Here is a 15,763-nt window from a genome sequence, read left to right on the forward strand (position 1 = left end):
GATGGGGAGCTTACAATTGGGGAAGAACGTAAAAAAAGCAAAGTCTTGGGCTTAAACGTCTTTCTTAGACTTGACCCTTCTTTATCGACAGATTTCACAGCCGCCTATCACAGGACAGGACGGTTACAGGGCTACTGCAACAATCCTACTGACTCTATCTAGCAGCATCGTCTAGCCGAGATTCGAACATACGACGACTGGCTTGTTAGACCAGAATCGTACCTCGAAACCACCCAATAAGGAAAAAGATTTTTATTTTTGTATTTTGGACGTTTCCGTTGTTATAAGTGCTGAGAGATAAAGGGGTCCCAAGCAGTGATGCCAGATCTACGGATTTATCTGTAGTTCTACGGTACAGGAATTTTCTACGGATCAAGTGCTCAAATCTATGGATTTTTATAAAGTTCATAAACTTCAATTTCTTTCAGTTACAAAACTCACAAAAACACACGACAAAAAACTCTAAGAAGATATTCAAAAAGCGTCAAAAATGCGACAAATAGATGACTTATACACTACAGCAAGGAGACGAAAAGGCAGTAAAAAGACAACATTTTTGTTGTATTGAAATAGAAAGACAAAAAAGTGGGAAAAAGTGACGAAAAGACAATAAACATGACGAAACAAGGACAAAAGACAATAAAAACATGACAAAAAACGAAGAAAAGACAATAAAATGACGACGAAAATACGTCAAAAACAGTAACAAAAAATGCCAAAAATAGACGTCAGAAAACGTCGAAAATACGATGACGAGCTGATCATGATTATACGAATAACAAAAATACGAAGAAAAGAAAGCTGAAAAATGACACTAAGCTGACAATAGGCCTTATGAATAAGACAGTTTTTTTTCCTTTCTCCTTAAGGTTTACACGGGAAAAGCAAAGCAAACTCTTTTATTCAGACGGGCTAATAAGACAACAATGTTGCTATTTTCCATCGCGATGATGACTCTTCGCCAGCTCATCAGCGATCTAAATTTCGTCAACTGATAGCTCTGTCTTATCCTATTCATTCATGATGACTCGTCGACGCAAAAGCTAGTGAGAAAAATGTGAATTGATTACGCTCGCCCTCATTGTACATCACTGGCAAAAAGCCGAGGTTTTGCAAAAAAAAAACAGCGAAAAGACAGCAAATACGACAAAAAGACGAAGACGAAGAGGCGACCAAAGACGACATAATGATGATAAAAATGCGATGAAAAGTTGAGGAAAAGACGATGTAAACAAAAACAGCCAGGCTTGGTACAATCTTTTTCCTTTGATTTTGCTCTTTTGACTATACCACAGTATAATTTGAAAAAGTGGTGTATGGAGTATTTGTAGTGCTAGTAATTATCTACAATATTGCTGAAGAACGTAAAGTTTGATCTTTTGTATTTACGGTGCTATAGGGTTGCAATGCCGTTGGTAGCAAAAAGAGCGCTCTTTTTGCTACCAACGGGGGTAGCAGCCTTATAGCGCCATAAATACAAAAGACAGAGCAATGCTTACTTCAACAATATTGCAGGTAGTAGCTAATTCTACAAATGCCCTATACACCACTTTTAAAAATTCTTCTTGGCAGAGGCGCAGTAATCAAAAGAGCAAAGTTGAAGCGAAAAAAGCGTGACAAGCCGGGAAACAGCAATAATAACAAAAATATGACAAAAAGTCGTTTAAAAAGCGTCATAAAGGCGAAAAAAAATGGCGAAACGGAGACAGAAGACGACGAAAAAAAGAGAAAAAACGAAAAAAGACGATTTAATGACGACGAAAAGACGCCAAAAGAGCAACAAAAAATGCGATAAAAACTGTAAAAAAACAGATCCAAAAAAAATGAGAACAGATGACGAAAATATGATGAAAAATCTACCAAAAGTACGACGAATAAATGATAATACGAGAAAAGTCAAGAAAAAAAATGACAAAAAAGAGATGACAAAAAGTCGACGAAAGAACGATAAAATGACAACAAATGGGCGAAAATAGAAAAGGTAAGAACGGTAAAAAGACAGCAAAAAGACGACAGAAATATGACGAAAAGAGGATGATAAATAGACGTAAAGCCCATTGAAAAAAAAAAGACGGAAGACGACAAAACTACGATGAAACCCCGCCGAAACAACATCAAAAAAGGCATCAACCAAAAAAGCCATAAAAGACGATAAAATATGACAAAGGAACGATGTAAAGACGCCAAAACAATAAAAAAAAACAAAAAACTCAACGAAACCCCGACAAACACAACAGAGAGACGACGAATACGAAGAAAAGACAGCAAAAAATTAAAAAAGATGGTAAAAAGGCGTTGAATAGACACCAATAAGATGACGAAAAGATCCAAAACAGCAACAAAAACGACAAAGAAAACAAAAAACGCTTCAAACGGACAAAAAAAGGAAAAAATACAAGGTGTACAGCCCTAAGGTTTGTACAAAAGGGTGACGTAGGACTATATCAGATCATTAGATCAAAGACTAATGTAAACTGCATTACTGGCATATGTATGTTTATAAGAATCTGTCAGTGCCATTATTTGAGTGAATGTATAAAAGAGAAGAGCGAAATATTCAGATTAAATTCTTCATTGAATGCAATGGTGGTTTTGAAAATACGTGGACGGAGGTTCATAAGTACAACGCCTGCAAATGCAAACATTGAGACATAGAGATTTCTTTTAAAAATCACTTGTGTGCATCGTAGAGGTTGAAATAGTAATGAATGACCAGTCCACAGATTATGGTATCAAGTATGATTATGCGTAGCTTGACTTGTTTAAATAATCTTGCTTTAACTCGCTTGTGGCCTTTAAAAGGGCCATTAGTTACAAATTATAAAATCACAAGACAAATTACAAGATTACAGGTTACAAGATCAAACCATCATAAAATAAATTCATGCCTCCAAAAACCCCCAAATGCCAAATTTGGTTCCATTGCCCCCCCCCCTCTTACGCCCTCCATAAAATTGCTCTCTTACCCCCTAGATAAAATTGCTGATGATTTTATCTGTCCAATGACATATAATTTGTTCAGTTTCGTTCAGTAGTTTAGTAGTTTTATTAGCATTTGAAATCTTTCATTCAAACGTTACACTTCTCTTTCGTTTTCACAAAGTGCTACCCGGTCCCAGTATAGTAAACAAAGACGTAGTCCTACATCAAAAATATAGGATGGACGACGAAAGGCCAGTGAAAAACAGCATATTGGCTGTTTGTTTTTATATGCCCGAAGGGTATTGGGTTAACAGGTTAACATTGTCTTAAAGATTGTCTTTTGTGGCAGTTTTGCTTGTCTTGATAACAAACAGGCAGACAAGTAAAAGTGCCAAAAATGCGATGAAAAGACAACAAAAATGGAAAAAAGACAACAAAAAGAACGACGAAAACGGTAAAAAACCGTCGTCGGAATAAAGCTATGAAAAATTGCAAGAACGGAGGTCGACAAGTGACGAACAGACCATGAAAAGACAACAAAACACAGAGACAGACAGAGAGATGAAAAAAAGACGGCGAAAAAGTGATAAAAGGAAGGCGAAAAGCCGATCAAAATAAAGGACGTCAAGACACCGGAAAACGCCAAAGAAGTGACCAAAAGTGTCAGAAACTTAAAAGGAAAAGACTTAAAATAGAACGCAGAAAATGCGTTGAAGAGACGATTAAACGATAGCGATAAGAAATGCAACCGAAAACGCTACGAAAGACAATAAAAAATAATAACAAATCGCGGGAAAGAGACAAAAAGATGGTGGTCCAGCTTCGAAAACAAGCGGACATTAGCAATTGGGTAAAAAATGCGTAAGTTTCCAAGGGTGGTGTCTTCGGAGAAGTTTATCTTCAAAATATAGCGCATTTTTTTGCGCTATTAGGGTCACCGTGAATTCACCTATTAGGGTGATACGAGTTTTTTTTTAAATTTTATTAAAAAAAAATTTTTTTTAATCCAAAAATTTGCAGAACATAATAAAATAAGCAACTTTGCTGAATACAGTAACTATCTATCTTTTACCGGTTGCGAAATACAATGATGTGCTAAAAAAGGGCACTCAAAAATCAATTATGCTCGATAACTTTGCACACGATTTTTTTATTACTTTCGAGTATTCTACAAAGTTATTCAGTATGTTAAAATACACATTTTCTCTGAAGACTGTTTGTCGCTAGGACGCATATTTAATGAGTTATGAAATATTTAAGATAAAAAAAATCCCGCTATTCAATTTTTTTTTTGAATTTCGGGTAACTTTCATAGGAAAGTACTATATTTTGTCTACAAAAAAAAATCCATCAGGAGATCTCCATAGGAATGTATTATGTACTTTGTACAAATGGTTACACTTTGGTCACGTTTGGTATTGCTTTAACAAATTCAAACATTTTGATTGGTTCACGAGGAAAAATGCAACTCAAATTTGAAGCACACTTCGACGTCCAATTACGAAATTCACAGCAAAACTAGTATAGGAGACGGATCTGCGTTTTCCATTAGTTTGCACTCCAGTCAGAAGCTGGCGTCCACTTTCAGCGTCTCATCAAACGTCGTAACATCATCAACCCGATAGTGGTCATATATCGCTCTTTCTCGAAAAAATGAAGTGACATTCAGCTGATTTTGTTTCTTTTCCCCCCTCAATCTGTTGGTTACCACAGAGCCATGCATTCATTCGAAGCTTCTGCATGCGTTCCACTTGGAAAACCCGTGCACTGCTGCTGAAAGCCATGCCATAACGCGATATTCAACGAAATTTTCATACACCACTGCAGCAGCGGCACTGCTGCATGGATATTGCTTGGCTTTGCTTCAAGGTTCTTGTGTAATAATGACGGCTACGGTACCACCGACTGCAGCCATAAACAACAATATAAATATAATAACACTCTGAAGAAGCCGATGAAGACCGACTCGTGTATTGCAGTTTGTATGTAAAGTACAAGGAAAAAAAAAGCGCAACAGAAAATCGTGAAAACATTCGTTCGCGCGCATATCAATGACACGAATACCACCAGCATCGTAACCACCATCGCATCGTAGCTGGCGCTGATCGGCAGCGGCAACAACAACACAAAACAGCTAAGCAACACATCCCCTGGCCTCTGGTACCTGCTCGCCACCAACCCCCCCCCCTCCCCCCTCGCTACAATCCATGGCAATCGACCGAGCAATACCGAGTGCTCATTACTCAATCTACTTTACAGTCATTGTAGCGCATATTTTGGACCTTGTACTCGTCCCGCCACTTCCCGCATCCTTCGACTGCGGTTCGACTGCTTGCCATTCGATCCACTAATCCACCCTCCCGCTCCCACCAGCGGGCAGCCATCTTTTGGTACAGCATGTGACCACCAAAGGCCCACTCCCCCCGTACCGTAAAGCAAGCAAACGGTTTTGCAGTGGTCTAATCACTCGAAAACATGGCGGCAGTCCCAAAAGATGTGTGCGCATCATGGCACTATCGCGCAGAGCGGTTGTTGCGTCTCACGCAAAGATCATCCTCCATAACCTCAAACATAATGGCAAACTGATCACATCTTCCAAAGTGTACTCACGTCTCACTCGCGCGACCGTGTGCTCCGTCTCGTTCGTTCCGCTGCGCCGAATGGCGACCGGTTTTTGTTCTCTCCTGCACTCCCACTCCTAGGCAAGCAAGCAAGCACAGGTTTAACCGCACACACAGTTCCGGCTATCCTTGCAATATCCGGGAACAACAACAATAGCAACTAAACCTTCGAAAAAATGCAGTTTCTTGTAGGCAAATAATAACACGGCAACCCAAAAATAAAGTAACGTTCCTCGTCGTCGTCGAACGCGAAGAAGCAGGAAAAAAAACGCGAAAAGCCGCCGCGATTCGTGCTGCTACCGCGCTACTGCTGCTGCACACAGCTGCACCGCACTGTCAAATTTTAATGACTGAAGTCTCGGGCCCGACGACTTTCAGACAACCTACACACGCTTCGATCATATGATTTTCCCCGCACACCGACTGTGCATGCACACGCACACCGTCATCCAGCGGGCCAGCTGTGTGCCATCGCGGAACAGCGCGCCGATCGTGTGGCTCGTTGGTAGTGGAGTTCTCCAGCGAAGCGCAGCTCAGCAGCGCTTGCTGGGACCCGGTTGTTGGTAGTCGTGTCGGTTACCAACGACCGGGAGGGGGTGGTAGCGTTACTTGTACCGCTGCTGCTGCCAGTACCACCACTACGAACGAGTCGGCGTGGCGCAGCACGGCACAACTCAGCGGCAGCTCAGTGGAGTGGCATGTGGTAATTTTCAACACTGTATACTAGGTAGGTACGTAGGTACCGCACGAACCCGAAGTAAGCCAAATCAAGTCAAGCCAAGCCAAGCCAAGCCAAGTGTTCAATTGCAATATATATGCTCCACAAGGCACGGGCCACTTTGATTTGCGCGGTACTTCACTGCAGGACTGGATGGCCTTATAGGCTAGGCGAATTGGAGCTCGTTCGAAGCGAAAATGCGTGCACACACGTTCTGTGTGCAAGGATATGGCAGCGGCGGCACAGCATTATCGGATGGGGCTGCACAGCTGGCTAGCTAGCACTAATGGAGTCCGGCTGGGGGCATTGCGTGTAAGGCGGTTGTAGGAAGTGCGTTGGAGGTTGCGTTGAGCCTCTGGAAGGTTCGAATCGTGAGGATTCGAACTGGAAAAGGTAATCCACGTGTTCCGGCAACGGAAGGTATGTTATATTTTAATTAAAAACTAGACTGTTTATGGTAGGAGGTAAATTGACCTACTCTTCATTATTGATAAAGGCTAAATACTATTCGAAATAAGTTCTATTTGGCAATCTCGAATTAGATTTGTGTAAAAATAGCCCAATAAAAGTAAAAATAATTCAGAAGTCCCCAATTTTTAGTTTAATCAGCCACTATTTTCGCGATAAGTACTTAATTGCGTAAAAATAGTTTAAGTTAAGTCCAATTTTAATTCCGGTTAGGTACAAATCAAATCTCAAGTGTAGCTTTAAGCTTAATTTAAGATCAATGACAAGTTAAACAACAAGTTACGCATCTCTGGGACACTCTCGAGTCCCTTCGAGACGCGGCGAGGGTTGAGATAAGGTGACGGTCTATCCTGCATGCTGTTCAACATCGCTCTTGAGGGGGTGATCCGACGAGCGGGCATGGAAACGAGAGGCACGATTTTTACCAAGGATAGCCAACTTCTAGGTTTTGCAGATGACTTCGATATCATAGCCAGGAACTTTGCGACGGCGGAGGCAATCTACACCAGACTGAAAGCGGAGTCTAGGAAAACTGGGCTAAAAATAAATGCATCGAAGACCAAATGCATGAAAGGAAGATTGCTCAAAGGAAACAAACGCGAGTTGAATGGAGACGAGTGCTTGAAACCCCGGCTCTATGCTGCTGTAAAAGAAGAAGACAAGTTAAAATTGAATTCTTATTCCATACCCAATTTCAACTCCGATTTCAAGTCCAATTTCAAGTCTAGTTTGTAGTCCAATTCCAAACACAATTTCGAGTAGGTACAAGTTAAATCCAATTTTAATTCCGATTTTAAATCCAATTTCAAGTTAATTTCAGAATTCCCTAAATGAAAATAAGTTGGGCAAGCAAAGAGAAAAAGCGGGACAAAAAACGGGAAGGCAAAGGAGAAAATACAGAAGCAGGAGAGCAGAGAAACATGATCAGAAAAATAAGAAAAACGGAACAGAAAATAAAATAAAATGGGGAAAGAAAACCGAAAACGGAAGACAAAACGGATAAACTGAAAGAGGAAAACAGAACGTGTCAGAAAAGGATATCAGCAAGAAAAGGAGTTAAAAAGCGATAGAAGACGAAATCCGTAACCAAATTAAAGAAACAATTTGAAACGAAACAGAAAACCACAAAAAACAAGTTTGGAAACGGGCCTGAAAATGGGAAAACACTTCAGAAGTCAGGAAAACAAGACTAAAAAGAGAATACGAAACGGAAGACAAAAGAAACCAAAAGGAAATGAAAAATTACGAAAGAAAAAAGAAAACCGACATAGGAAACGAGAAAAACGGGAAAAAAGAGGTCAAACGGGTTATAAAAGGAGAAATATGGGATAAAAAAACGAATGAAAATGGGACAAAACTAAAAACAGATAAAACGGAAAAGATAATGACGGCGCATAAAAGAAGCAAACCAGAGAGGAAAGGAGAAAAAGGGAACCAAAAACAGAATAAAAAGACAAAAAACCAATGAAAAACGGGCATCAAAAAGAGGAAAACGGCACAGAGGAAGACATACAACACAAAGGAAAGAAGATTAATACAAAAACTGGAAACAAAAAAGGGAAAAAGAAGAAGAAAGACTGAAAATAGGAAAAAATAACAAAAAAATAACAGTGAAAAGCATAAGGAAATATACGAAATATAAGGAAAAATACAAAAACTGGAAACAAAAAAAGGGAAAAAGAGACGAAGAAAGACTGAAAACGGGAAAGAAAATAGCAAAAAACCAGTGAAAATCATAAGGAAAAACCGGACCGAAAATAAGTAATACTGGAACAGAAAACACGAGACAAAAAAGAAAAACGAGAGAAAACAAGAATGACGGATAGAGATTTAAAGCAAACCTGAACAAAAAAAAAACAAAGAAAAAACGGCACGGAATGCGAAAAAAACTGGAACTGGAAAAAACCTGAACAGAAAAGAGGAAAAATAAATAAATTCAAATTTCAAGTAAAACTTCGAATTCACGTTTAATTTAATGTTCAACGTCAAGCTCAAATTCACGTCCGATTTTAGGCCGAAATTGCACTTAAAATCAGAGTTTAATTTCACCTTGAAATTGAACTAAATTGGGCCTAAAATCGGACATACACTTACACTTGAAATAGAACTTCCCATTGGACCTTTAAATTAGATTTGAACAGTCACGAATTTTATCTTGAAATTACGTTTTACCTATTTACTGTTCTTCTTTTTCTCTTTTCCTGTCCGCTTTTTCCACTCTTTATTCAGTTTTTTCTTCTTTTTTCACCCTTTGCTTGGTTTTTGTTTCTTATTTTTTCGTTTTTCTTTCTTTCTGTCCCGTGCTTTCTGTTGTATTGTTCCGTTTCCCTTCGTTTATTGTCCCATTTACTCTTTTTTCTTCCTGTTTTTAATCTTTTTTTTTGGTAATTTTTGTCACGTTTTTATTCCCTCATTTTGCCCCATTTTTCTTTTCTATCATGTTTATTCTGTTCTGTGAGTTCCGTTTTTCTCTTTTATCTTCCTGTTTTCCAGCCTTCCCTTTAAAACAGGTTATCTACCATTTCTCCATCTTTTTCTCTTATCTTTTTATGGTCCGTTTTTCTTACTTTTCTTTTCTTTTTTTCTGTCCCATTCTCACATCCCATTTTGTCCGATCTTTTTCCTTTTATATCCTGTTTGAGCTCTTTTTCTGTTTTCGGTTTTTTCCCTCTCGCTAGTCTTCTTTTCCCTTCTGATTGCTGTTGTTTTCTGTTCCGGTTTCTCTCTTTTTTCCCCGTTTTTTCAACTTTTCAGTACCATCGACCCTCTGTTTATCTCGTTTTCCCTCCTTTGCTTTCTGGTATTCCCCTTTTTTTCTGCCTGCTGTTTCCTCTTTATCTTCTCTTTTTCATATTTTTGTGTTTTTTCTTCCGCGTTTCCTCATTTTCAGGCCCATTTTTTCTTCTTTTCCAGTCTCATTCGCTTTCTGCCCCGTAAGCTCCTTTTCTAATTTTTCGTTTGCGTTTGTGACGTTCAACCTCTGCCTTTTCCTTTTCCTTTCCTTTTTCTACTTTTCTACCCTTTTTTTCCTGATCGTTTGTTCCATTTTCTCTCTTTTTCTGTATAGTTTATCATCGTTTTCTTTCCTCTTTTCCTCGTTTTCTTAATCGTGTTTCTTTCCTATCTCTTATTTTTATTTTCTCTTTTGTTTTCTCTAATTTTTCTCCAGACTCCTCGGTCCTTGCCCTTTCATTCTCCCATTTTCTCCTTTTCCACTTTTCCCTCGCATTCTGTTACGGGTTTTCTTTGGTATTTCTTTTTTTCATGCCAGTTTTTGTCTTCTTTTTGTCTGTCGCGTTTTCCCTCTTTTTATATCCCGTTTGTCTTACGGTATTTTTCTTTTTTCTCCGGACGGAGCTCTTTGCCGTTTTTTTTCCTCAGGACCAGCAGGAGACAGATTTGATATAGATGCTGATACTGAAAGCTGAATTTTTTGGCCATCGCTCAACTACAAAAAAGTGTTATCATTAAAAAATTCCGAAGATATTTTTCCGACTTTTATTTGGAGTTTTCCACCTAAGTAAGTTTTCACTTAACCTAAAACTGCACTTGAAACTGGGTATGAAATCGGACTGAACTGAAAGGATTTGGCATTTGCCACGAAATCGAACATCAAATTTTATTTGAAGTTGAACTTGGTAATGGACATGAGCTTAGACTTTGTTGGCTAGTTTATGCAATTTGCTCTCACAGACTTAACCAAAATAGAAATGGCGTATAAAAATGATAAATGATGGCGGAGACTGGAAGACGTCGCATGCTTTTGTAAGGGTTGGAGAGGTTACCTGTCCTCTATGGTTCAAGGGTTACAAAATACCGAACAGGGGATTCCTCAAAATTGGAGAAGGCAGAAGTTTAAGGCCTTTGGACTGCACCTACTGCTCTGGACGGAACCAATTTTGCGCCCAAAACGGGACCGTTTTTCCCTGCCTAGCCGTAGTATAGTTCGGCTCATACCTCAAATTTTACCCCGCCGCACCGCATCAGGAACCGATCGGCCGGCCGGTGCAGCAACGCGGGCAACGCGGGCAGACAGGCAAGCTCACTCACAGCTGATCTGGCTTGCAGCCTTGCCGCTGCGCTGCAGCGCTGCTGTAGAGCAACCACCGAGGTGATTAGTTAAATAATTTCCCGATCGCTTTTCCGCATTAGTGTTTCTCTCGCTCTCTCTCTCGCCCCCTCCGTACAATTGCATCCATCTAGTGCTGCTGCTGCTGCAGCTAAGTACATACTACAATCGCGGTACGACGACGACGACGACGGCGGCCGCCGATACTGATGCAAGATTGGCGCGTGCCTTACACCCCCGCCCGACGCCCTGCCTACACCCACCGCCATTCGCCTCAGCCAACGGGTTGATGAATAAACCTCGTAATGAGCTTTTTCGATTGAATTCGCATGTTGCGAGTTTTGCAGTAATATGCTGGCTCGACTTTGGCTCGTTGCAGCTAATTTTCCGAACGAACAACTTATCGCGAATTGGAATTGTACATACAACAGGCTCATTTCGTTGGTTTTATGCAACATGGCGGCGAGCGCGGCCAGTCTAGAAATAATGAGCGCTGAACTTATTTCGCTGATAATTAGGTAGAGAAACTGGAGGGAGGAACTACGATTGAGGAAGCGACTCGGGCGCGTTCGTTGCTGGGTGCAAACACGTGATTTGTCAAAGGCCACTCTAGTCGAAGGCAGACAAGTTGGCGACGACGGACGTTCGACGACGGCCGTTCGATGGCCGGACCGGGTTGCCAGTTCAATTGAGAGCTCAGCGCTATAGGTACTTACCCGTCGTTTTCTTTTCATGTCCTCGCTGTAATCCATTCCGATGCCTTCGTCAGAGAACGATGTTGTCCGGGGTCCGCGAATGACCGTCTCGTTGCTGCTGGAATTGCTGTTGGCGGTGATCGACGCGTTGTTGTTGTTGTTGTTGTTGGTAGCGGTGGTATTGTTATTGTTGTTGCTGTTGTTGTTGTTATTATTTTCTGGGCTGCTTCCGTTGCTGTTGATTCCGCTGCTGCTACTGACGCTGTTGTTCGGCGGCGTGGAATGGCCATCCTCGCTGAGCGGCGGTGTGGTCGAACCGGTGCTCCACGAGGTGGTGCTACTGCTCGAGCTGGTGCCCAGCACAGTTTCCCAGCCTAAACGTGTGTGTTAGAGCGTGTTAGAACATTCTGCGCAAGTTGAAGCAAGCTCGCGGAAGTCTAGACGAACTTACCCGTCACGGAAGAATTTGGCGAACAGGACAAACTCATAAGTACCAGGGCGGCATTGCATTCGTCCATCGGGTCGTCATCGTTGATGCTGAAGTATTCCCGATCGTCCTGTGAGTATGACGGGCGTCGTTTACGAGATCTGCAAAATAGGACAAGAGAACAGTATGAATTAGATTTGATCAGCTGCATTGACTGGAGCTGTTATCTGGATGGAATGAAATGCACACTTTCTAGCGAGTAATATTGACGCAGCGATCCACTTGCCACTTGCATACACCACACCGACTCGGTTTGCAAGTTCAATGCATTATCGGTCAATAACATCGTTTTGGAGCTCTGCATCGGTGGCGAATGCGATGCAGCCGAGACGAGGAGACATCGACGGGCAGCGGAACGAACGAACGAGAGCGGAGACTAAACTCACTTTCCTTCTCATCATGGTCAGTTTCTTTGTCTTCACGGCCGGCGCGGTGCAACGTAGGCCACAAAAGCCGACCGCGCTACTGCAGTACTGATAACGATTTACTTTGACCGTAAAATTGCAGAAACCGAACCGGACCTGCAGCCGGCTCACTGCTCGGGCTCACGTTGTTTGGTTGGTTGGACACAAGTCTTATCGAGGCCAACGTCGCGCGGCCGGTCGGCATTGTGGTGTGTAACCTTGCACCTATTCATTGTCGCCGCTGCAGTGCCGGTTGGAGCTACCTTTGTCTTTGGCACAAGCGACGACCCACCGAAGGTGGTCGGTCGGCGGAGTAATCGATCGGAATTGGCCTGTTTACCGTGCGGCTGACTCGACTTGCACCGATAGTGTGTCAATCGATTGCTCACATTGCACTTGTGCGAATTTTTTTGTGACCAATGCAGTTGAATGATAACACAAGAGCTGTGCATTTGCTTGGTAGAAAGACAGAGCTGTTGAATAAAGTATTCACATGGATGTGGATGTTGTGATTTGAAATGTCCATATCAGAAGACGTAATGACGGCCTACCGACTATCACCAAGATAGCTTATCTTGTATCTTAGTTGGTATATGCCATCGGATGACAATCAAAGTGGAAGCGTCTGACAATTAAAGTAATCGGGAAAAGAGCAGGCTGTTGCCGATACTGTTAATCACGTTACTAAGGGAACGGTTAGCGAGTTTGCTGTAAACTTTGTCATATTTTTAGCTGCATTATCAAATAATTTGTAAAACAAAATGTTTACTGCAAAATGTTTCACAAAAACGCGAATTTCCATAAAAAAAATTACTTTAATTTAGCAACAAATAACCATGCGCCTCCATTCTTTCACTTACGACGGAAGCACCTTGTACTTTAACGTAATCGATTTTCATGCCCGTAAATTAATGGCGTAAATCTAGTTTCAGTTTCAAGCCCCCTTTTTCATGTCCAGCGGTAAAGGGAATTTTAAGTTCTGTTTCAAGTCTATTTTAAGCTTAATTTTAAGTTTAAATTCAATTCCAATTTCATGTCCAATTTCAATACCGATTTTATGTTCAATTTTAAGTCTAGTTTTTTATTCCAATTTCAAATATAATTTTAAGTGCAATTTAACTCCAATTCATTACCATTTTCAAATCCAATTTCAATTCAAGTGTTAGTGGAAAACTCAATAGAAAGTTTGAAAAATTATGTTCTGTCACATGGAATGCTTTGAAATATGAGTCATTCCATGCCAAGTGACTGAGAAAAAGTTCAAACGTGTAAACGTGACCTTCACGGATTTGAACCAAATTTTGTCAGATTGGTCGTTTTCGGTCAGAGAGTAAAAATCCAAAATTTGGTACGGATCGAACATTCCCTCGATTAATGGGAGCGCCTCCAATTTTAAGTAAAATACCCGATTTTGTCAAAATCTCTTGTTTTTGCTTGCTTATATCTTCGGAAATATTAAGTTTAGAAAGACACTATTTTCACATTTTCAAAAAAAATCCTCCAAAGAATTCAAAAAATATATTATTTTTGAGCACCGGTGCTGCCCAACATGTTTGAACTCAATTTGAAAACTAAATTTTCATTTTTCGCTCAATGAAGACAATTTGATCTCACAAATTTCAACTTCATCGTGTTCCGCAGATTTTTTTTTAAAGAATCACTCATCGTCCCGAGGTATTCTTTGCCGATCCCAAGATACAGCGTTTTAAAGCAAACAATTCCCCATTTTTAATGTAAAACTAAGAGCAAAATAACTTATTTTTGAAGCAGTAATTCTCTACGTAATGTAAAAATACTTTGGCATATCGGAAAAGCATTTATCCAGTATATAAAATGGTTTTTCTTAACAGTGTTTCCAACAAATTAGATAATAGAGTGAAATGAAATGAGGTCGAACTGGACTAACTGAGCAATTTTTTCTTAGCTTTCCGATGGTGGTCTTAAAATTAAAACCGGTTGGGGGGATCATGGCGAAAACGGCAATTTTTTGATAAAATCCAACATGGCGACCAAATCCAAGATGGCCGTCGATTTTTTTACTTCGTTTATAAACCCTATCTCGCCTCTTTACAAAATCGTGTCGTTTGTAGTTTGTTTCATATCAAATTTTAGAAATATAACAATAATTAAATGAAAATTGTGAACTTTGCTTCAAATAACTGGTTGTTTTATTTAGTTAAGGCCATTGCACACATAATTTAATGAATGTTTCTTGTAGCATTTTTTCTCAGCTTTCCAATGGTGGTCTTACAATGAAAATCGGTTGGGGGTCTCATAGTAAAAACGGCGATTCATTGACAAAATCCAATTTGGCGACCAAATCCAAGATGGCCGCCAAAAATTTTTTTATTCCGTTTGAAAGCCCTAATCTTCTTCTTTACAGAACCGGGCTATTTGTTAGTTGTTTAATGGCAAATTTAAGAAATATCACATGATATAGATCTCAAGGTTTGCTCCAAATTCAACTTTTCTTGAAACTGCTAGGCCCCTTGGCGAACGAGGGGTCGAGGTATCAAAAGTGTAATTCTTATTTTTTTTAACCATTTTCAACCATTTAAGCGCAAAAGTTCCAATATTTGAAGACCTCATCTCAGTAGTGGCCCCGTTTCAGCGAGAAATACTCAACTATAAAAGAAACATACAATGTGAAAAAATGGGATAGAAAAGAAGGAAAAGAATGAGAGATAATACGGCATACGGGAGCAAAAAGATGGATAAACAAGAACAGAAAAAACGGTACAGAAAAAGAAAACAATGGAGAGAAAAAATGAAAACGGAAGACAAAAGAAAACAAAAACGAAAAAAAAACAGAAGAACTGAACCGAAAAGGAGGAAAAGCAGCACTTAATTAAAGAAAGAACAAAGCAAATTGAAACGAAAAACCGGATTAAAGAGGAGTTCGGAAGCGAAAAATAAAACGAAAAACGGCACCGCAAAAGTCGAAACGGGACAGAAATGGCAAAAAACTCTACTGTGCGGAGAGGAAAAACGGAAGAAAAAAGACAAAACACGGAAGTGAGGAATCAGGTACGGTACAGGAAAAGAAGAAACACCGGGCACTGTGTGGAGAGGAAAAGCGGAAGAAAAAAGACAAAACACGGAAGCGAGCAATCAGGTACGGTACAGGAAAAGAAGAAACACCGGGCAGGATGAAGCGAAAGAGCAGGACAGGATGAAAAACGAGCGAAAGAGGAAGAACGAGACGAGAAATAGTCTGTATCCCTACAAGACACAAGAGAAATCAAAAGGCAAAAGAAGAATGGCGAGAGGGAAAAGGGAAACCCGACAGAGGAAACGTGGAAAACGGAAAAAAGAGGTCAAATGTGATATAAAAGCAGAAGGATGGGACAAAACACGGGAAAATGTGACAGAAAAAGAA

The 15,763-nt window shown here is 40.3% G+C and overlaps 1 protein-coding gene across 1 annotated transcript in view; it reads right to left on the reverse strand.

The window, feature by feature from the left end:
- LOC128743191 (zinc finger protein 395-like) overlaps positions 1 to 15,763 on the reverse strand; it is a 213,591-nt gene that overhangs the window by 67,441 nt on the left and 130,387 nt on the right. The window contains exons 3-4 of the mRNA XM_053839719.1: positions 11,945 to 12,081; positions 11,515 to 11,867 (exon numbers count right to left, since the gene is read on the reverse strand). Coding sequence (XP_053695694.1) covers positions 11,515 to 11,867; positions 11,945 to 12,081 — 490 coding nt within the window. The remainder of the gene's footprint in view (positions 1 to 11,514; positions 11,868 to 11,944; positions 12,082 to 15,763) is intronic.

The sequence above is a fragment of the Sabethes cyaneus genome, chromosome 3, assembly GCF_943734655.1.
Source record: "Sabethes cyaneus chromosome 3, idSabCyanKW18_F2, whole genome shotgun sequence".
Classification (NCBI taxonomy): domain Eukaryota; kingdom Metazoa; phylum Arthropoda; class Insecta; order Diptera; family Culicidae; genus Sabethes; species Sabethes cyaneus.